Source organism: Bos indicus, chromosome 29 (assembly GCF_029378745.1).
Source record: "Bos indicus isolate NIAB-ARS_2022 breed Sahiwal x Tharparkar chromosome 29, NIAB-ARS_B.indTharparkar_mat_pri_1.0, whole genome shotgun sequence".
NCBI lineage: Eukaryota > Metazoa > Chordata > Mammalia > Artiodactyla > Bovidae > Bos > Bos indicus.
Genome location: NC_091788.1, coordinates 17,697,912 through 17,720,486, shown reverse-complemented (window position 1 = coordinate 17,720,486; position 22,575 = coordinate 17,697,912). Strand labels below are relative to the sequence as shown.

At 47.2% G+C, this 22,575-nt stretch overlaps 1 protein-coding gene across 2 annotated transcripts in view; it reads right to left on the bottom strand.

Annotated features, from left to right (window-relative positions):
• Positions 1-22,575, bottom strand: part of TENM4 (teneurin transmembrane protein 4) — a 3,327,204-nt gene that overhangs the window by 14,490 nt on the left and 3,290,139 nt on the right. For both annotated transcript variants that reach the window (XM_070782510.1, XM_070782511.1), the window contains 4 exons: positions 15,636-15,808; positions 9,534-9,769; positions 5,924-6,220; positions 861-2,475 (listed from right to left, as the gene is read on the bottom strand). In XM_070782510.1, coding sequence (XP_070638611.1) covers positions 861-2,475; positions 5,924-6,220; positions 9,534-9,769; positions 15,636-15,808 — 2,321 coding nt within the window. The remainder of the gene's footprint in view (positions 1-860; positions 2,476-5,923; positions 6,221-9,533; positions 9,770-15,635; positions 15,809-22,575) is intronic.

Here is a 22,575-nt window from a genome sequence, read left to right as displayed (position 1 = left end):
AACAACCTTTCACTACCAGGGTTTTTTTTTTTTCCCATTTGTCCATCTGTTCTTTGTTCCTTTTGCTCCCTCATCCCCTCCCCTCTTTGGATTATTATTTTAGTCTTCATTTTATCTCCACTATTGACTGATAACCTATGCCTCTGTTTTACCTTTTAATAGTTGCTCTATGATATACAATGTGCATATTAACTTATCAGAGCCAGGGTAGATATTCTAACTTCAATTTATAGATCAGGAAACTGGAATTCAAGGGAAGTTAAGTAAATTTTGTGACTGTCATAGCTTAGAAATAATGGATCTTTCCTCTAGTTCTGTCTCCTAAGTTTGAATTTTCCATTCACATCATCCCAAATAAGATAACTGATTTCTTGTTTCTGATTTTTTTTTTTTTTTTGGTCATACCTTCACTCAGTTTATCAGGGACACATAACCAGCTTGATCTTTGGGTCAGAAACTCTCAGAATACATCCCAAGGGATGCATCCAGTGAAATATTAGGGTTTCATGGTAAAAAAAAGGGGGGTTCATGGTTAAACAAGTTGGAAAAACAGTGGGTGATTATATGAAATTATATGAAACAGTTCCCTTTGCTACAAGACTTCATACAGCCTTTCCTAAGCTGAAATGGATCATGAAAATTTTGGAATGGTGGTTATCCTATCAAACTGATTTGATGCCAAAACCAGTTTTTACAGAGCATTTCTCTTAACTAGTGTTTCTTCAAAAATACTTTGGAAAATACTACTCTAAGAGAAAGTAAATGTTTCCCATTATACCATACTGGCTTTGTCAAGAAAGATGGTCCAAATGACCAGAGCAATCGAGGTCCCTGCCCTCTGAATGAGCCCTGATCCTCACCTGTCATGAAGCACTTGATGTCCTGAGAGTTGCTGATGGGGTTGTTGTTTTTAAACATGTAGAGATTAAAGGGCATGATGTTGCTGCTACTAAGGTGCTTCCACAACTCGTGGTCTGGGCTAGTCCAGCGACCAGCCAGCACGTCGTAATCCCGCCGGCCCATGTGGACAAGCTTGGTGAGTGGATCATAGAGGCCGCCATGGTAGCCAATGATGATCTGGAAGTTGGGATTGGTGTCCATGTAGATCTCCCCATAGGCCGTGTACAGGATCTGCTTGATCATTAAGCCTGTTCCACTGAAGACAGCAAGAGGGGTCCCGATGTTGTCGCAAGCTATATAAAACTCATCTCCACTGCTCAACTCCATGGCAAAGAGGTGCCCTTGCAGGTCGTAGTAGAGGGATGTGATCTCAGAGCTGGAGTGGTTGTAGAGGTGGGTGACCTTGGTAGGGTTGGTCAGGTCTGCATAGAAAAACTGCAGGTGGTGGCTCTGGCTGCTCTTGCTAGACACCCGTCGTCCCAGGCCATCGTAGCGGTACCTGACACTCCAGCCACCACCCCGGTTGTAGGCCTTGATGAGCAGGCCGGCTGAGTTGTACTCAAAGATATCGCTGCCCCGCTGCCTCAAGAAACCGTCCTCGTCCATCTTGTACTGCACGTCGCCCAGCCTGGTGATGCGGTCGCGGAGGTCGTACCGTAGTGGGGTAAGCCGCGCACTATTTCCAGGGCTCAGTAAGTGCAGGTTCCCATTGAGGTCATAGCTGTATCGCCAGAGTGGCTTGTCATTGATGGAGACAGTCTGCAGCTGGCCATCGGCGTCGTACTCATAGGAGTAGCGGGTGGTGTTGGCGTAGGGTCCCACCTTCAGCTCCTTCTTCACCACTCGCCCCATGTTATCATACTGGACGGTCATCCAGTACATGAGCGAGCGGAAGATCTCATATTGCACTTCCTTCATCCGGCCGTAGGCGTCAAAGTGCTTGGTGTGGGTCATGACTGTCGTGGTGATGATCTGGTTAATGTCATAGTAGATGACACCAAACTTCCCGAACTGCTCTGTCTTGCCCGACACGTCATCATAGCGATACAGGTCAATGGGCAGTGGGGTCTCGTTGATCACAGCCTGCATGCTGGTCACCCGGAAGCTGTTGTCATAGTTGTAGTCAAAGCGGGCATTGACCATGCCTTCCTCGGTGAAGCGAAAGATCTGGCGGTCGATCAGGGGCCCGATCTGACGGTAGCGGATAGTGCAAGTGAAGCCCTCGTTCTGTAGGTTGATGGTCTTTAGCATGCCAGCAGTCTCATCGTAGGTGAAGCTCACCTTGGTGGTGTCATACAGCAGCTCGGCCAGCTTGGACAGCTTGCCATACTTGTATATCACCCTGCGGCCAGTGCCCAGGTAGAAGGTGTGGAGGAGGTGCCCATCCTCAGTGAAGTCCTGGATCACTGAGGCATTGCCCTCGGGGGGCTGGTAGATGTTCCTGTAGTAACCCACTGAGCGGATGGTCTCCAGTGTCTGCCGAGCCACATTGGGCATGGTCACAGAAGAGAGGTGGTCGTTCTTGTCAAACTCAAAGATGTATTGCCTCTGGCTGTGGAGGAGCAGCACCATAGACTGGAGGGAGAGGAAAACCGAGAGGTGAGAGGAGGGTGCTGGGGAGGAAGGAGAGGTCTGTGAGCCCCAGACTTAAAGGAAAAGAATGAAAGGCCAAGGAAGCCAGTGGTTCTTCTAAGTTATGCCCAAACCAGAGCTTTCCAATCAGTGTGCCCTAGGATAATGCAATGGGGTATAGATGTGCTAAGAGAAGGCCTTCTTGCCACCCTTGGCCTGCCTACAGTGAGCAGCGTTGTCTGTTTGCCCCTTTGTGGGGTATAGAAATGATTTCAGTGTGGGATGGGGTTGAGAGAACTGGCCTAAAGTATAAATATTTGCAGCAGCCTCTCTCTTGGCTCCCTTGCTCCAGATTCCTTCTCAATCTTCCTACCCAAGCAAGAATGATTAAACACAGTCTGATAATGTCCATGTGTGTGCGTCACTTCAGTCGTGTCTGACTGTGCAATCCTATGGACTACAGCCTGCTAGGCTCCTCTGTCCATGGGATTTTCCAGGCAAGAATATTGGAGTGGGTTGCTGTGCCCTCCTCCAGGGAATCTTCCCAACCCAGGGATTGAACCCATGCCTCTTATCTCTAACTGTATTGGCAGGCAGATTCTTTACCATTACTGCCACCTGGAAAACCCCTGATAATGTCTATTGCCTGCTAAACAGCTTCTGTTGACTCCCTATGGCCTATAGGATAAGACCTGTCTGAGAAGGACATTTAAGGTTTTGCATAATTGTTTATGTAGTAACAGGTCATACACCCCCCCAGGGGTAGGGTGGGCTGTGATGGGAATGGGGAAACCTGGTTTCTAATAACGGACTCAGTGTATGGCCGTGGACAAATTCTTTCCCTCTGCGTTCAGATTTTCAGGTCATGTTGGATGACCTTCAGGGTATCTCTTAACACTGCCACAAATAATACTCTTGCAGATGTGAATGCTGCTGGTAGGGGAGACGGGTCACAGATCAAGCAGAGCCTGGGCCTGGACAGCTGACCAGGTGTAGAACACAAAGCCAGGATCTGGGTATCAGAACTGTGGCATGAAATACAGACTGTTTCATGAATAAGTCAGTAGGTAACAGGCCAAAAGACATCTGGGCATCAAAATTACCATTTCTCTTCTTTGAGACCAACTTTTGATTAGAGGCCTTTTCTGATTCCTAGTTCCTAGGATGAAATGAATGCAGAGTTCCAAAGAATAGCAAGAAAGCCTTCCTAAGTGATCAATGCAAAGAAATAGAGGAAAACAATAGAATGGGAAAGACTAGAGATCTCTTCAAGAAAATCAGAGACACCAGGGCAACACTTCATGCAAAGATGGGCACAATAAAGGTCAGAAACAGCATGAACCTAACAGAAGCAGAAGATATTAAGAAGATATGGCAAGAATACACAGAAGAACTGTACAAAAGAGATCTTAATGACCCAGATAACCATGATGGTGTGAACACTCACCTAGAGCCAGACATCCTGGAATGTGAAGTCAAGCGAGCCTTAGGAAGCATCACTATAAACAAAGCTAGTGGAGGTGATGGAATAGCTCAAATAGTTGAGCTATTTCAAATCCTAAAAGATGATGCTGTGAAAGTGCTGCACTCAATATGCCAGCAAATTTGGAAAACGCAGTAGTGGCCACAGGACTGGAAAAGGTCAGTTTCATTCCAGTTCCAAAGAATGACAATGCCAAAGAATGTTCAAACTACCGCACAATTGCACTCATTTCACATGCTAGTAAAGGAATGCTCAAAATTCTCTAAGCTAGGCTTCAACACTATGTGAACCGAGAACTTCCAGATGTTCAAGCTGGATTTAGAAAAGGCAGAGAGGAACCAGAGATCAAACTGCCAACATCTGTTGGATCATAGAAAAAGCAATAAAGTTTCAGAAAAACACCTACTTCTGCTTCATTGATTATGCTAAAGCCTTTGACTATATGGATTGCCACAAACTGCAAAATTCAGAAAGAGATGGGAATACCAGACCACCTTACCTGCCTCCTGAGAAATCTGTATGCAGGTCAGGAAGCAACAGTTAGAACTGGACATGGAACAACAGACTGGTTCCAAATCAGGAAAGGAGTACTTCAAGGCTGTATCTTGTCACCCTGCTTATTTAACTTTTATGCAGAGTACATTACGTGAAATGCCAGGGTGGATGAAGCACAAGCCAGAATCAAGACTACTGGGAGAAATAGCAATAATCTCAGATATGCAAATGATACCACCCTAATGGCAGAAAGCAAAGAGGAACTAAAGAGCCTCTTGATGAAAGTGAAACAGGAGAGTTAAAAAGTTGGCTTAAAACTCAACATTCAAAAAATGAAGATCATGGCATCCGGTCCCATCACATCATGGCAAATAGATGGGGAAACAATGGAAACAGTGAGAGACTTTATTTTCTTGGGCTCCAAAATCACTGCAGATGGTGACTGCAGCCATGGAATTAAAAGATGCTTGCTCCTTGGAAGAAAAGCTATGACAAACCTAGATAGCATATTAAAAAGCAGAGAGAGACATTAATTACTTTGTCAACAAAGATCTGTATAGTCAAAGCTATAGTTTTTCCAGTAGTCATGTATGGATTTGAGAGTTGGACCATAAAGAAGGCTGAGTGCTGAAGAATTGATGCTTTTAAACTGTGGTGTTGGAGAAGACTCTTGAGAATCCCTTGGACTGCAAGGAGATCCAACCAGTCAAGTTTTAAAGTCAACCCTGAATATTCATTGGAAGGACTGATGCTGAAGCTGAAACTCCAATACTTTGGCCACCTGATGCAAAGAGCCTACTCATGAGAAAAGACCCTGATGCTGGGAAAGACTGAAGGGAGGAGAAGAAGGGGACAACAGAGGATGAGATGGTTGGATGGCATCATCGACTCAATGGACATGAGTTTGAGCAAACTCTGGGAGATGGTCAAGGACAGGGAAGGTGAAGGACGTGGCATGTTGCAGTCCACAGAGTCACAAAATGTCGGACATGACTGAGCTATTGAACAACAACAGGATGAAATGAAGCCTGATTTGAAGCAGAAAGACTTCCTAACGCCACTCTTAGCATGTGACATGCAGGATTAAGCACCTCTTGCTTAATACTGATCCCCTGGCCTCCGTCTTGTTCTCTGTGACCAGGTCACACCAGGTACCCTAGACCTGGGAGCAGACTCCAAATCCTGCTCCATAAGTCCAGATAGTATTTGGGCCTAGCTCCCATCTATCAGGTGAGACTTTTACATTCTCCCACCCAGAAGCTTCCATATGTCATACCCTCACCATAATCCATCCAGACTCCACCCAGGAAGCCCCTGACCCTCTGATCCAGATTTTCCTGAACATTTCCTTTCGGAGACCACATGGGTCAGATTTATCCCATTGAGGTCAGCAGGCTGGGCCTGGGCTTAGGTTGAGCAGAACGAAGATCTTCTATATGGCAAGGCCAGTGATGGAGGGAGACAGACACCTGCCTTCTCTAAGTAGGTGTAGCTCCATGTCTTCCCGTCAGCGAAGATCCTGGATGTGATGCGGCCCGCCTGGTCGTATTCCATCCTCTCAGACATGATGCCCCTCTGGACACCGGCGATGTGGCCCCCCGGGGAATAGGTCACGTTGACGCCGTTCAGCCTGCTGCTGGGTGACCAGAGGCTGGGCCGCCCTGTCTGGTCATACAGGATGCGGAGGGTGAACTTGCGGTGGTCGTCATAGATCTTCTCCGTGCGTGTCACGCGGTCAAAGTCCAGGGACAGGAGGTTCCGGTTGTGAACCTGGAGAAGGGGTAGGCGGACACAGAGTCAGTCTAGACATCGAGAACTCGGTCTGAGAAGCCGCTGAGCAGAGGAGGCGGCACAGGTCTTGGGTGGCAGCAGACAAGGGTTTGGACTGTGGCTCTGTCGCTTGTCAATTCCGCCAAGTTTCCTCATCTGTAAAATGGGAACAGTCGTGCCAACTGCACAGGGCGCTTGTGAGGGTAAAGACAATGCAGAGTCTGGGTAAATAGTAGCACATATGATGCATGTAATTTCCTAGTGCGATTCTCCTGATGAGGAGACAAAAGCAGATCCTTCTTAACTCCCTCCTGGAAAGGGAGTGGCCATGTGGGCCCAGTAAGTCAGTGCCTGACCCCATATTTTATGTGCCCGGCGCTGCTCTTGTGTTTGACACCAGGGAGACCACAGTCAACGACAGGGCTCCAGACCCCGTGACTGGTGAGTGACTGGGCCTGGATTCGACTCTCACCACTGCAACATGCCAACGTATGATCTGTGGTCCTTCTTGGGGCCTTGGAGTCCCCATCCCCTCTGGGGTCTCTCCTGCCCTCTGCCACCACAATCAGGGCCTCCTGGTCATCTCAAGGCATCTTCTTCTTTCTGGAGGCCCTGGGAGGCAGTGTGTGTGTGTGTCTGGGATGCCTTCTCTGGCTGTGGGTCGCCTGGGGAACACTGTCCTAGGTTTTGGAACATTTGCTCCCGGCAGGTGGCACAGTGGTAAAGGATCTTCCTGCCAATGTGGGAGACATGAGTTCTATCCCTGGGTCAGGAAGATTCCTCTGGAGTAGGACACGGCAACCCACTCCAGTATTCTTGCCTGAAAAGTTCTACGGACAGAGGAAACTGGAGCCATTAAATGACAGCAAATGATCGTGGTAATTCTCAGAGGAAGTAGAGACGTGTGTGTCTCACCCTTCTCCCCAGACAAATTCTAAAGCCTTGAAAATCAGGATTTATACTGATGGTGCTGAGACGACTTTAGCTGTGAATGGCCTGGTTATAATAAGGTTGCTTTCCCAGAGGTAATCAAACACAATTGCAGAAGCAAAAACAGTATGGCAGACAATTTCCATGAAAAATCAGAGGTGTTGTTCTTTGCAGAGAGGGCAGAGGGAGAAGCAGCTTCTATACCACCAACGATGATGGGGGCCCTACAAAGCATCTTTGGGAAGGTCCCTTGTGACTCCCCTACAAGGTGCTACCACCTAGCCAGTTGTCCCCCTCTCCCCATGGAGGGCCCCCAGTGAAGAGAAGCTACAGCTCTGCAGCAAAATTAATAAAATTGAATTAAGCAGCTCACTGAGGAACTGCCTAACGCTTCCTGTGCTCGGCAGTGGCGGCAATGAGATTTTACATCTTTCTTTATTAAAAAAGTTCCCAGTTGTATAAAAAATGAACTGCATTACGGGGAGGTGCACCCAGCTAACATTCTCATTCCGTATGCCACCACTGTGGGTGGCCATTTATTTTGGGAGGACTTGGAGGTGGCGGCCACCCGACCGGAGCGTCATTCGTCTCAGCCTAGGAGAGGGACCCATTAATGGCTGGGAAACTTTTGGTCCAGTTCGTGCGGCAGAGAGGAAATCCTAACAGCAGTAATGGCAGCTCTTTATTGAGCACCTGGGGTCTTCCAGCACTGGGCTAGGTGCTTCAGAAATATCATCTGGTTTCTGCAGAGGAATCTGAAGCTTAGAGGGGCTGCTCAAGGCTACATACATGGCCCCCAGGCAGGACTCAAACCTGGGTCAAGCGTTCTACGTAGCCCGTTGCCTCCAATGTGTGTGAAGGACTCCGGGAGAATTCACACAGGGGGCTCGGTGAGTCTGCAGACAGTGTCCTATAAAGAACAAAGACAGCTAGACCTTCCTTGGGGAATCAGTGGAAGGCTGTTTCCTACATCAGATAGATAGCTGTTGAATTCTTGAGGACCACAGGAAGCCCTGTTTTCTGGGCTCCAGTTATGTGATACTGAATCAGGCACATACTTGTCTGCTACGAGAAAGGCACCATGAGACAGTGTGTGTATTTCCAGTGACTGCCTAACTATTCGAGTCTGGAAAACTCCCTCCTCTCTCTGGACCCTGGTTACCTCCTACGTGAAACAGGGCCTTAAATGAACTTTCTCTGCAAGAAATGGCTGGGTGGGGGTGGTGGTGGGTGGGGTGCAGTACAAGACAGCCCTGGCCAGGTTGCATGAGGATGTTTCTGCAGCTTTGAGGAATCAGGAACATGTGGCCCAGTCCTGGGGTGCCCTGCAGCTCAGCAAGGCTGCATGGAGCACCTGTGTGCGGTCTGCGAGGCGCTGTGCTGAACGTCAGGACCAGGCCTTCCATTTCCCTTTCCCCATTGCCTGCCTTTTCTGAAGCTGGAGGGAACTGGAGCTAGGTAATCTGGCCCTGGGGCAGAGGCCACACTGCAAAGACATGTGAGTGAGGCAGCGAAAGTGCTCGTTCTGTGCATCCACATGCAGAAAAGTGCTCTGAGATGCCAGACTCCAGAAGCCAGCCCCCTGGCAGTGACAGCCATGGTGGAGTTGTTTTGCTCACTAAGGAAGGATAACTCCGCCTGGAAGGAGAATGTGGCTTAGGGTCCAAAGAGCTAAACTAAATCTTCATGCGTATTAGCAATGCGTGATAAGAATAACGATGACAACTAAAATAGGTATTACTGACTACTTTTATGTGCCAGATTCCATCAGTTCAGTTCAGTCGCTCAGTTGTGTCCGACTCTTTGAGACCCCATGGACTGCAGCACGCCAGGCCTCCCTGTCCATCACCAACTCCCCGAGTCCACCCAAACCCATGTCCATCAAGTCAGTGATGCCATCCAGCCATCTCATCCTCTGTCATCCCCTTCTCCTCTTGCTCTCAATCTTTCCCAGCATCAGGATTCCATATGAGACACTTTATGTACTATTTCTAATCATTACAGCAACTTGTAAGTTGGTTTCATTGTCCTCATTTTATGGATAATGAAATTGAGGCTTTACGAGGTCATGGATTTGCCCAAAAGTACTCAGGAAACAGCAGAAGCTGGAAACCCGACTCAGAACTGACTAACATCAAGCCAGTGATCCTTTCTCTAGCACAAGTGAAAATACACGAGACTCTGATTACGTGCGCTTGCTTAACGTGTTCCCTTTTGCGGATTAAGACACGGAAGCCCGGGAGCGCCTTCTCCCCTCGAGCGCCTTCTGCCCTAGAGCGCCTTCTCCCCTAGTATAGCTTCCAGACCAGAGCCCAGTCCTCAGAGTCCTCCTCCTCCCTGGCCCCCCGGGACTCAGCCACCCCTGCTGGGAGGCCTTGCTCACCCGAAGCCGGCGCCCGAAGACGGTGATCTGGCCGCGAGCCTGCTCCTTGCGCTGCCGCCACTCCACCAGGTTGAGGCCGTTGTCGATGGGCAGCGTGACGTTCCTCTTGCCCACAGTGGGGTTGACGGTCCCGGCCAGCAGGTGGGGCTCCGTCTGCAGGGCCACCTCCATGCCGTTGGCCAGCAGCAGCCGCAGGGAGCCGTCGGCCCCGATGAAGTAGCTATTCCGGACCTGGTCTGAGGGACAGATGAGGGGAGACTCTGTTTAGGAGGGCTGAGGAGGGACGGAGCTGTACAGCAGAGGCAGAGGTGTGGTCTTCAAATGTGCTTAATGTTTCTGACCACAGAAACAAAACACTGTCATTGAAGAACACGAGAAAAATATATGGAGGTCCGTGAGCTCAGTCTCCAAAGGAAACTACTGTAAATATTTTGGTATGTTCCCAGATTCCACAATATTTCTGAATACATTTATGGTTAAAAATGGCTGCTTATAGAGTTCTTACTGATCGCTGTTATTTTATTGTTGAATATGTTCATAACATTTTTCGTAATGAGTATATGCTATGCCATTATATGGAAATAACAGAACTTATTCGATTGGTCCTCATATAGATATTCTGATTAGTTCCACTTTTGCATGATTACAACCCTGCAAATAAATATCTGTTAATCATTATGCTAAAGTGAAAGAAGTCAGGCACAAAAGGCCTGATATTATATGAATCAGTCCATATTTATGCAATGTCTGCAAAAGGCCAACTTGTAGAGAGAAAGTAGTGAGGGAAAGGGAGAAAGGGGATATGACTGTTAATGACTATGGGGTTTCCTTTTGGGGGTGATAAAAATTTTTCTGAAATTAGATAGTGGTAAAACATCTATTTCTGCTTTATTGACTATGCCAAAGCCTTTGACTGTGTGGATCACAATAAACTGTGGAAAATTCTGAAAGACATGGGAATACCAGACCACCTGACCTGCCTCTTAAGAAATCTGTATGCAGGTCAGGAAGCAACAGTTAGAACTGGACATGGAACAACAGACTGGTTCCAAATAGGAAAAGGAGTACGTCAAGGCTGTATATTATCACCCTGCCTATTTAACTTATATGCAGAGTACATCATGAGAAACACCGGACTGGAAGAAACACAAGCTGGAATCAAGATTGCCGGGAGAAATATCAATAACCTCAGATATGCAGATGACACCACCCTTACGGCAGAAAGTGAAGAGGAACTCAAAAGCCTCTTGATGAAAGTGAAAGTAGAGAGTGAAAAAGTTGGCTTAAAGCTCAACATTCAGAAAACGAAGATCATGGCATCTGGTCCCATCACTTCATGGGAAATAGATGGGGAAACAGTGGAAACAGTGTCAGACTTTATTTTTTGGGGCTCCAAAATCACTGCAGATGGTGACTGCAGCCATGAAATTAAAAGACGCTTACTCCTTGGAAGGAAAGTTATGACCAACCTAGATAGCATATCTAAAAGCAGAGACATTACTTTGCCAACAAAGGTCCGTCTAGTCAAGGCTATGGTTTTTCCTGTGGTCATGTATGGATGTGAGAGTTGGACTGTGGAGAAGGCTGAGCGCCGAAGAATTGATGCTTTTGAACTGTGGTGTTGGAGAAGACTCTTGAGAGTCCCTTGGACTGCAAGGAGATCCAACCAGTCCATTCTGAAGGAGATCAGCCCTGGGATTTCTTTGGAGGGAATGATGCTGAAGCTGAAACTCCAGTACTTTGGCCACCTCATGTGAAGAGTTGATTCATTGGAAAAGACTCTGATGCTGGGAGGGATTGGGGGCAGGAGGAGAAGGGGATGACAGAGGATGAGATGGCTGGATGGCATCACTGACTTGATGGACGTGAGTCTGAGTGAACTCCGGGAGTTGGTGATGGACAGGAAGGCCTGGCGTGCTGCAATTCATGGGGTCGCAAAGAGTTGGACACGACTGAGCAACTGAACTGAACTGAACTGAATGGTTGCACAACTTTGTACATATACTGAAAACCACTGAATTATACTCTTTAATAGTATGTTACAATAATATGTAATAGAATTATATATTTATTAAAAATATACTTTTTGGATAAATCAATGTCTTCACTTTGGGTTATTTAATCAAAGTTGACTCCTAAAAGTAGGAGTCCTAGGGCAAAGGGTTGAACATTTTTAAGGCCTTCCCACTAGGGTAACAACACTCTTTACAATAAGGTGAAAAATAGCTCCAATATGTAAATCAGTGATAGAATGCCAAATATATACGTTTTAAATCACTCTCATGTATATACATATATGACACATATATGTATACATATGACAATGAATTAAAAGTAGACTTAATTTTGAAATTTTAATCCTGATTTTTAATTAGGATCTTTAGCTAATAGAACCTTCTGGAGAAAACGTAAATTTCAGTTGTAAAATGCACATTGTGTTCTTTTCTAAAAATGGAAAAACCTGAGTTTTTACTGCAGTCACCTTCCTCTTGCCCATGGTCAGCTGCTGCTTCTGTCTGCACTGCCCCTCTGTTTAATAAATGCGAGCCCAAGCCCTTCCTTCAAGGCTCTGTGTAAACGTCATCTCTTCCCAGAAGCTTCCCTTGTTCCTCCTTAGCCTCTTTCCAGGTCTCAACAGTGGTCCTGCAGCTAGTGGTGCAGAGGTTCACCACTCCGTGAGTGAATGAACCCTCAAACACTTCAGTGCAGTCGCTCAGTCGTGTCCGACTCTTTGCGACCCCATGGACTGCAGCACGCCAGGCCTCCCTATCCTTCAACTCTCGAAGTTTACTCAAACTCATGTCCATTGAGTTGGTGATGCCATCCAACCATCTCATCCTTTGTAGTCCCCTTCTCCTCCCACCTTCAATCTTTCCCAGAATCAGGGGCTTTTCAAACTAGTCAGTTCTTTGCATCAGGTGGCCAAAGTACTGGAGTTTCAGTTTCAGCATCAGTCCTTCCAGTGAACACCCAGGACTGATGTCCTTTAGAATGGACTGGTTGGATCTCCTTGCAGTCCAAGGGACTCTCAAGAGTCTTCTCCAACACCACAGTTCAAAAGCATCAATTCTTCGGTGCTCAGCTTTCTTTATAGTCCAACTCTCACATCCATACATGACCACTGGAAAAACCATAGCCCTGACTAGACGGAGTTTGCTGGCAAAGTAACGTCTCTGCTTTGGAATCTGCTGTCTAGGTTGGTCATGACCCAGCGGACAGTGAAACGCACTAGCACAGAGACTGAGGGCACAGACTTTGGGCCAGACCTCCTGGACTCAAGCCCTACCTCTGCCGCTCTCTTCCTGCAAGACCTTGGGCAAATTCCTTAGGCTTTCAGGCCTCTGTTCTTTATCTGTACATTAGGGATAACAGCTGTACTGTTAGCTCTCGGGATTAAGTGGGAGGATGACCATGAAGATCTGAGCGCTCAGCCTCTCGCGTGAGTCACGTAAATGTCAGTGACCACCAGCTGCGTGTGCCGGGCGCTGTGCTGGTCACTGTCACGTCTGTCTTTCGTCATCTTTCCTCCATCTCCTCTGCCCCATTTCACATACTTGTCAGAGTGAACTGTAGTACCAGTATGGTCCTTCCATAGCCCCCCCTTTGCCTGCAGATTCATGCGTAAGAGAATGTATCCTAGAGCCTATTTGTCTGGGTCCAAATACCTACTAGTTGTGTGACTTTGGATAAGCCACTTAACCTCTCAATGCCTCATTATCTTCATTTGGAAAAATGGAGATATTAATCGTACCTCAGAGGGTTGTTGCGAGGATTTAAAAAGGATGATGAATATAAAATACTAAAAATATACTTCACACAGAATAAGTGCTCAAAACGTTAGCTCTCGTTGTTATTATTGCATGTGTTCAGTAAACATTTGCTGGATCAGACCAGATATACCCTGGGCTGTGTCAAGCAATGAGGATACAGTGGTTTCTGCAGGGAACCCTCACTGAATTTTTCCTGTGAGAATGGCATCAGATTGGTCTCTCTCCCTCCCACTCCCTCCCTACACCATCTTTCTCCCCTTCTCTCTCCCACACACGCAGAATTCTAAAATCTGCCTCAAACTTGCCATGCATTATTCACTGACAATCTGTATTTTACTCCCTTTGAACAGTGAAAGCCTGTGTCAATTTATCTTTTAAAGCTGTTCCTTGCTGAATCCACATATGTCCATTAATGGTGCCTGCGGATGGAACAGCATCTGCAGAGGCCCCATCTCAAACGATTCCCGTTTAATGTGAGCTGTGACTTCCCAAGGCTGCCGCTCATTAGAAGATGCTTCTTATTTCTTCCCATAGTTCAGACATAAGATGAAACCGAACGAGCTTTTTTGACAAAGACTCTACTGAAGCAGCTGCAAAACCAAGCATCTGAACCTGGTATGAAATGAGGAAAGAGAGCTTGGCAGAGGTACCAAAGAGGATAAAGAGGTATCAGCTTTCCTGGTTTCCGAGATGGACTTTTCACATTTTAAGGTTTCTGAAATTGGAATGTGTCTTAAGTCCTCGTATGGATTTTGAGCAGTGCGTCTCCCGACCCCCTCCACCTGGAAAGTTGTTATTAAATTGATGGTACATTTTAAAACTGAAGAGATGTGTCACCTTTGAATTTTTAAAAGTTGTCTAAATATTAGAAGGCTTGCGTTAACTTTTGAGAAAAACGCTGCAAGCCGGCTTAGACGTATGGAGCAAAAGAGGCAATTCTTAATCATGGGGAAGAAAACAGGTTTGAAGGATAAGATGTTTGTGTGTCATCAGCTGCCCTCTCTTCCTTGGTCGGCCAGAACCCTGGCTGGCTAGGAACTGCTACCTTTTCTCGGAAATAACCCAGTTGGCGCATAAATACCTAGGGTCTGTCCCAACCCATTGCTAAAGGTGCTTGGTGGAGAAGGAATTCCAGGGCTTGATTTCTCTTTCTTTGATTGAAAACTGATATTGTTCCTTGAGTTTTGTTAAAGGCATAGGACTACAGTTGGCATAAAATGGTTGTGGAAATACATGGTCCTTCTCTTACGGTAAATCAAAGTGCCTGTTAATTAATTAATCCAACAAGTACTTCCCAAGCAGTACTATGTGCTGGCCCATGCCAGTCCCTCTGCTTGTTGTCTGAAGAAACTGTCTGAGCAACCCTAGGAAGCAGGACTTGTAATTCAGCCCCATTTTCCAGACCCAGAAACTGAGGATCAGAGAAGAGTGACTCCACCCAGTCCACTCTGGAGCTGGCACAGCAGGTGCAGGGGCCCGGCGTGTCTGCCCTGGAACTGCAGGGCACCATCCACCACGGCTCTCGTTTGCCTTCTTTCCCCAGAGTAGAAACTTGAGGGCCACGGTGATGGGGTGGCAGTCAGTACTAGAATTCGGGGCTTTGACTCTCAGACCAAGACCCTTATTACAGCTTTGTGTCAAAGCTCTGGGGAGTACGCCAGGGAAAAACATCAAATAAGTCTTTCCCTAGTGACCCCTTCTTTTCTTCCATGCTTACCAAGCCCAACAAAGCGACAAGCTCCACTTTGGGTCACCATGCCCCGTGAGAACAATTGTGGCAAACAATTCACAGCAAGGTTACTTCTTTGTGGTTTATCTGAAGCTACAAGATCAACTCATATCAGGTTTTATTTGATGGACACAGAGCAGGGTCTCTTCTCCATAGAGTCCTAGATGAGGAACAAGGCACTCTCACCCGAGATTCAGGGAGGCCTTCTCCAAGGCCCAAATCCCTTTCATAATTAGGTGTAATTATTCTCGTCCTTTGTCCTCGCCAGGCACCAGAGTGAGAGTCGGTCTTTAATCTGGGAGCCACTGGAATGGCCGAATAGCGAGGTCACCTGGATTAACAGCTAATGGATTGTCTACCCTTTGTTCTGCTGATAATGGGATGAGACAATGACTATTACTCTGAAGCTTGGGGGAGAGACTCTACAGGGCTCAGGCTGGTGTGTTTTGCAAATGAGGTGGTGATACAGTGACAAAGCAGTTGTCACGCTTTTCTGTTCTGGGCAGCTGCAGCAGTAGCAGCTTGTTTCTCATGTCATCCTTCTTCAAAGGGGGGCGTCCCCACCCCACCGTCTCCAAGCCCCCAGGCCCCCGGCTGACTTACCTTGCAGCAGCGTATAGAAGGCACCGGAGGCAGACAGGTTGGTGGTTATGGTGACGTCGTCCTTGCTGGAGGTCTCCACCTGGACATGCACTGAGCTGTCTGTATCACTTCGGAAACTGCTCACCTGGCCGGTTGGGAAGGTCACATTTGTCAGGCGGCCAAAGCTGTCGTACCTGAAAACCGAGGAGTGGCTCTGAGTAACAGAGATATAATGGTGCCACTGCTGCAGCCTGGCATGTTCTACCTGATGGCATGGTTTTGCATGGTCCGCTTTTCTTTCTGCTCGGATACATTTCCACGTCTCCAGCATCTCCTTGGACACAACTCCACCTTCTGATATTCAACTGCAGACAGACAACGTCTCTCTCTTGAGTCTTCCTTCCTAATTCTGTAGAGTGGAGATACCCTCCTCACCCTCCAGGATTCCTGTGAGCAATGTGTGGAAGTGCCCTGTTGCTATGAACTAATACTCACTCACTAAGAGCCAGATGATGGTGCCCTGCCAATGCAGGAGACCTAAGAGACTCGGATTCAATCCCTGTTATCAGCAAGATCCCCTGGAGGAGGAAGTGGCAACCCATTCCAGTATTCTTGCCTGGAGAATCCCATGGATAGAGGAGCCTGGTGGGCTACATACAGTTCACAGGGGGCCACAAAGAGCTGGACATGACTTAGAACGTGCATGTGTGCACACACACACCACACCCACACACATACACACCCGAGATGGATGATCAGAGGCAAGGAGTCAAAGTGGATGCTTGAATACCTTCTCAAACCTCCGCCCCCTGCTGCCCCTCTGCCAAGAACTGGTTAAACAGGTTTCTCCTGACCAGCACTGGAGATGGGGCTTCCTAGGAAGCCACAGAGCCTGGGAAAAGGGGACTTTGAGTTCAGACCAGGATTCTGCTGCCACAGAAGGGGGCTAGACAGATGGGTTCCCGTAGCCCCTTCACAACTGGATTTCACATCTGGCACCGAGCAGCGCTCAACACCCACAGCTTTGCTCTGGTGTGGTCTTTGTAAAGCATCACACGTGAATCTTAATTCTCTTTCCCATTCTCCTGAGGATAAAAGAAATAACCTAAAATTTTTCAACACCCACAATATGGCATTCAGATATGGTGCTAGTGCTTTTCATACATTCTTTCCCTTAACCCTCACAACTAGTCTAAAAGACATATATTAGCTCTTTTTTGGAGGACACTCAGAAAGTGAAGTCACTCGCTCCAGGTCACACAGCTAAGTGTGATAGAGCGAAATTAAAACTTAGATCTCTCTGCTTCCAAGCTGACCCTTGCTTCTCTGTCTTCAGAGTGTTTCCAGACCATCTGTTTGCAAGTGTCCACGGCGTGTGCTATCCTACCTGCTACACAGTGGCTGGCAGATGGCAGGGAGCTGGCTACTAACAGGTTTGAAGAGCCTTTCTGGACTTGCGTGTGAATGGGGATGGGTGTCTCAGGTGGTGCTAGCAGTAAAGAATCTGCCTGCCAATGCAGGAAGCACAGGTTAGATCCCTGGGTGGGGAAGCTCCCCTGGAGGAGGGCATGGCAACCCACTCCAGTGTTCTTGCCTGGAGAATTCCATGGACAGAGGAACCTGGCAGGCTACAGTCCGCTCTTTCTGTCCTCATGGCTGGCTGGTACTGATCACGGAATGATAACAGTCCCGGGCACAGTCTGCCACAGAGGAGGTGTTGGTGAAGGTCTTTTGAGTGAATCATCCCAGTCCTCGACTCAAGACTGACTTTAGGGGGAGGGCCAAGGGGCTTTGGGAGAGCTGAATCTTTGGTGCTGAGGTCTGAGGAAGGCAAATGGATGCCCTTTCCATGACGGTAAGAAAAGCAGGGGTTGCAACCGTATACCTCAGGCCTGGGGGTGGTGAGGCAAGGCTGTGCGGATGTATCAGTCCTTTGGGTTCTAGGAGAGGCAGTTCCCTGGTGGCTCAGCTGTTAAAGAATCTGCCTACAGTACAGGAGATCTTGGTTCAATCTCTGGGTTGGGACAATCCCTGGGAGTAGGGAAAGGCTACCCACTCCAGTATTCCGGCCTAGAGAATTCCACAGACTGTACAATCCATGGGGTTGCAAAGAGTCGGACATGACTAAGCAACTTTCACTTTCAGAGGCAGTTAAAGGGTTTGGAAAACTGTTTCCTGTCATGATTCTCTCATTTTTCTCTCTGTACCGAGTCAGGTTCTTGTAAGGGGAGGTCAGTCTGGCTCAGTGGGAAGCAGCGGTGAGCCCTGACCGGGAATGGAGGGTGAGAGGTGCAGAGTGCCCCTCAGAGTGGGTGAGGGCACGACTCTGAAAGACCACTGAGGGCGGTCTCGGGTTAAAGATCTGGGCTGTCTGTCTTAAGGCCTCTCTCTCCTGGAGGAGCTCACAGCTCTGCTCCTGTTAACTCTGGGCGAGGCTGGTGTGCTTTTTAGCCCTTTATGGCTGCTGGAAATTTGAACAGGAAGGAATTTCACAAAAATGTTTACAGCAGCTATCTCTGGGAGTAGAATTACAGGGGATTTTAGTTGCTTCTTTATATGCATTTTATAGTCTCAAGATTTTGAATAATTAACATGGATGATTTTCATCATTAGAAAAGTGCTGTGATGGGACTTCCCTGGTGGTGGTAAAGAATCTGCCTTGCAGTGCAGTGGATGTGGGTTCCATCCCTGGTTGGGGAGCTAAGACCCCATGTACCCAGGGGCGACTAAACCCACGCGCCACAGCTACTGGGCCCGCCAGCTCTGCAACTAAGACCCCAGCCAAATACATATATTAAAAAACGAAGAAAAGAAAAGTGCTGTGACAAGGCAAGTATGCCTCATGAGCATGGTCACCTTGGGGAAGAGGACTTTTTTAATTGCTGGTAATTTTAGAAGTGTCTCATTTAGAGGACATCTGCCAATAACAACCTGTAGGCCAAATATCACTAGAGCATCCCAAATTTTTGAGCCCCAAATCAAGACTCCCCGCTCTCTAACTCCCCATCCCCCACCCCAACAAAAACCCCATTCTGTCCCTTTAACTGCAGTCTATGAATAAGCTGAGTGCTGTCAGATCCCCAGTCATCTTGGAAGGTAACAGGAAGATCCGTTTCAGTCTGACAGTTTCACGGGATGGGCATGCTATTCTAGTCTCTAGTCTCTAGTCTCTAGTCTGGTTCTTTGATCACCTATGATCCATGTACACACTCTTTATTAATCTAATTTCCTGGCCTAACTGGATAAAAAAGATTTTATTACACCATGCAAAATACTTAAAAAGGAGTTCTGGAGTCTTACAATTTTGACTTGACAGATTATTCACTGGACTTCCCTGGTGGCTCAGATGGTAAAGAATCTGCCTGCAATGCAGGAGACCTGGGTTTGATCCCTCAGTATGGAAGATCTCCGGGAGAAAGGTATGGCTACTCACTCCAGTATTCTTGCCTGGAGAATTTCATGTCACCTTGATGCTACTTCTGTCAAGGCCCTACTCAAACGCCACCACTTCAGGTCTCCCCATCCATTCTTCTCCCAGTAATCCTCTGGAATGTGCCCTCTGCATCACAACAGCTGATGGACAACCTGTCTCCCGCTTTGGCCTTGGAGCGCCTGAGTTAGGACAGGATCGTGAGGTCCGACAGTCAGGCTGGGAATCTGGATTCCAGCATCTGCCAGCCACTGGACCCTGGAGGACTGGCCTTCAGTTCATCTCAGCTTCCCTAGCATGGGGACTGGGAGAGAGAAGATGATCAGGGGATGGTGGCTGAACAGATAAATGAATGCAGGACTGCACGTGCAAGGCCTCTTCCCTGCTTCTTCAGAGAAGAGAGACCATGATGCACTCACATGCCACTCCCTGCAGACCTACAGAGACCTGACACACAGTAGGTCCCTGATAAACATCTGCTGAATGCACAAATACGGAAACAACCACTTTCACTAAACGATACTTGAGCAATCTCTGTTGGCATCTCCCCAGAGTTTTAGCTTCCAAGCTAGAAAGAGGCTTTGCATAAAGGCATACAATTGTAATTATTATCGAAGGTGGCCTGTAATACATAATTAAATTGAGCCTGAAGACGATACGATGAAAAGGCCGGATGCCGTCAAGATCTGGCTTTCTAGGAGATGGCCAAAAAGCAGTAATTTCCACTCTTCATATTTTCCATTAGAAGGACTGAATGTCTTAATTAAATGAACATCAAACAGCACAGCCCATTTATAGAATTTTCTTGTCTCTTATTCACTCATTTCACCGCTTTCTGGAGCTTGAGAAAGGCCACTGGCTCTCTCTGCCACCTGATCAATTCCTGTGATTATCCCATCCGAACGCCGCTGCTTCTGCCTCTGCGGGGAGGAGCTCGGGCTACCCATTCTCTGGACCTTGACCTTTGCCCTGTGGCCACCTCGGTGTCCCTTTCTCTTCCTGCTACCCAGTTGCTAAGGGAAAGGATGCGGGTGCTTCCCAGCAGGATGCTGGAGACAGGTCTCTATCTGCAGTACCTGGATTCCGACCGCATGAGGGACGACTTCTGGCCAATGGCTTAGATACATCTGTCGCAGCTTTACTTAAATTACTGGCCAATTTTCTTCCTCTCTATCACAGGAGGACAGAAGGAACAGGTCCTTGTGGGAAGGTCCTTGGAGCCAGGTGGTTTAGGCTTTGAATCTAGGCTCTACACTTGCCAGCAATGCAACCCTAGAGGCAGGCATTCAGTTCTGTTCCCTTGTTAACCATCCAACCCCCACCACGAATGCTATTATTTCAGGCAGGTTATACAGCATAACCTTCGTGTGCCTCTGAATTCTCCTCTGTAAGACGTGGGTAATAATACCTGTCTCAGGGAGATACTGTGAAGATCAAACAAGATAACATATTTCAATGCCAGTTCCTTCCAGCGACTGCGGGACCCCATGAGATCACCCTCACTAGACTGTCAACTCCCTGAGGGAAGTGCCTTTGTTCAGTCACTGGTGTATCCCTAGCACTTAGGGGAGTGCCTGGCATAGAGTTCAGTTCAGTCGCTCAGTTGTGTCTGACTCTTTGTGACTCCATGGACTGCAGCACGCCAGGCTTCCCTGTCCATCACCAACTCTTGGAGCTTGATCAACCTTATGTCCATCAAGTCAATGATACCATCCAACCATCTCATCCTCTGTTGTCCCCTTCTCCTCCTGCCTTCAATCTTTCCCAGCATCAGGGTCTTTTTCAATGAGCCAGTTCTTTGCATCAGGTGGCCAAAGTATTGGAGTTTCAGCTTCAGCATCAGTCCTTCCAATGAACACTCAGGACAGATTTCCTTTAGGATAGACCGGTTGGATCTCAGTTCAAGAGACTCTCAAGAGTCTCTGCCAACACCACAGTTCAAAAGCATCAATTCTTCAGTGCTCAGCTTTCTTTATAGTCCAACTCTCACATCCATACATGACCACTGGAAAAACCATAGCTTTGACTAGACGGACCTTTGTTGGCAAAGTAATGTCTTTGCTTTTCAATATGCTGTCTAGGTTGGTCATAGCTTTTATTCCAAGGAGCAAGCATCTTTTAATTTCATGGCTGCAGTCAGCATCTGCAGTGATTTTGGAGCCCAAAAAGGTAAAGTCTGACACTGTCTCCACTGTTTCCCCATCTATTTCCCATGAAGTGATGGGACCAGATGCCATGATCTTCGTTTTCTGAATGTTGAGTTTTAAGAGGCTCTTTAGTTCTTCTTCACTTTCTGCCATAAGGGTGGTGTCATCTGCATATCTGGGGTTATTGATATTTCCAGCAATCTTGATTCCAGCTTGTGCTTCATCCAGCCCAACATTTCGCATAATGTACTCTGCATATAAGTTAAATAAGGAGGGTGACAATATACTCCTTTATGTACTCCTTTCCCGATTTGGGAGCCAGTCTATTGTTCCATGTCCAGTTCAAACTGTTGCTTCTTGACCTGCATACAGATTTCTCAGGAGGCATGTCAGGTGGTCTGGTATTACCATCTCTTGAAGAATTTTCCATAGACTAGATGCTCAATAATGTGAATGAGTGAGTGTAGGTGGAATAATCTGCTCATTCTTTTTTTTCCTGCTTTTCCCAACTTTACCTTGAAGCCTATTCGTTCATACTTTCTGCCTTCCATTCCATTTGCTTCTGAACACGCTGAGTTCAAACTAGGCTTGGGGTGCTCGCGCTGACTGTTTTCTTTGCTGGGAATGCTCTTCCTTCTAACCTTGATAGGGCCAGTTCCTTTTATTACTCATGTTTTAGTTCAAATATTATTATTTCAGCAAGGCCTTCTCCGGTCACCCGTTCTGATGGGTCCTGCCATCCTGATCACATCAATCAGCAATCCGCAACCTTTTCAGCACGAGGGATCAGTTTCGTGGAAGACAGCTTTTCCACAGACTGGGGGCAGGGGATGGTTTCAGGATGGTTCAAGCATGTTACACAGATTGTGCACTTTATTTCTACTATTAATACATCAGCTCCGCCTCGGATCACTGGGCAATAGATCCTGGAGGTTGGGGACCCCTGCATTATCTTATTTTACTGTTTTCACTTCGCATCTTGTTTACCTGCTTACCTGTTTTTTGTCTCTTTTCCCACTAGAATATAAGCTCCACGAAGGCAGGGACCTTGTTTGTATTCTTAGTGCCTGTTGCAGGACCCAGCATGTAAAAGGCACTCAGTACGTATTTCTTGGATGAGTGAATGAATAGTAGATATTTTTGTTTTTTCAAGACCTAGGGTGAGAATAATTAAGCACTCCACCCCTGTTACCCCTCACCTTCTGTAGGAAGGGAAAGTTCACTAATATTCATATAGTACATTTTAGGTATGGAGCACTGTGCTCACAGCCATCTTTGGAGGTGAACATGATTATCATCATTTCACAACCAATGAAACTGAGGCTCAGAAAGATAAATAACTTGCTTAAGATCACATGGCTAATAGAGGCATATAGACTGTGTC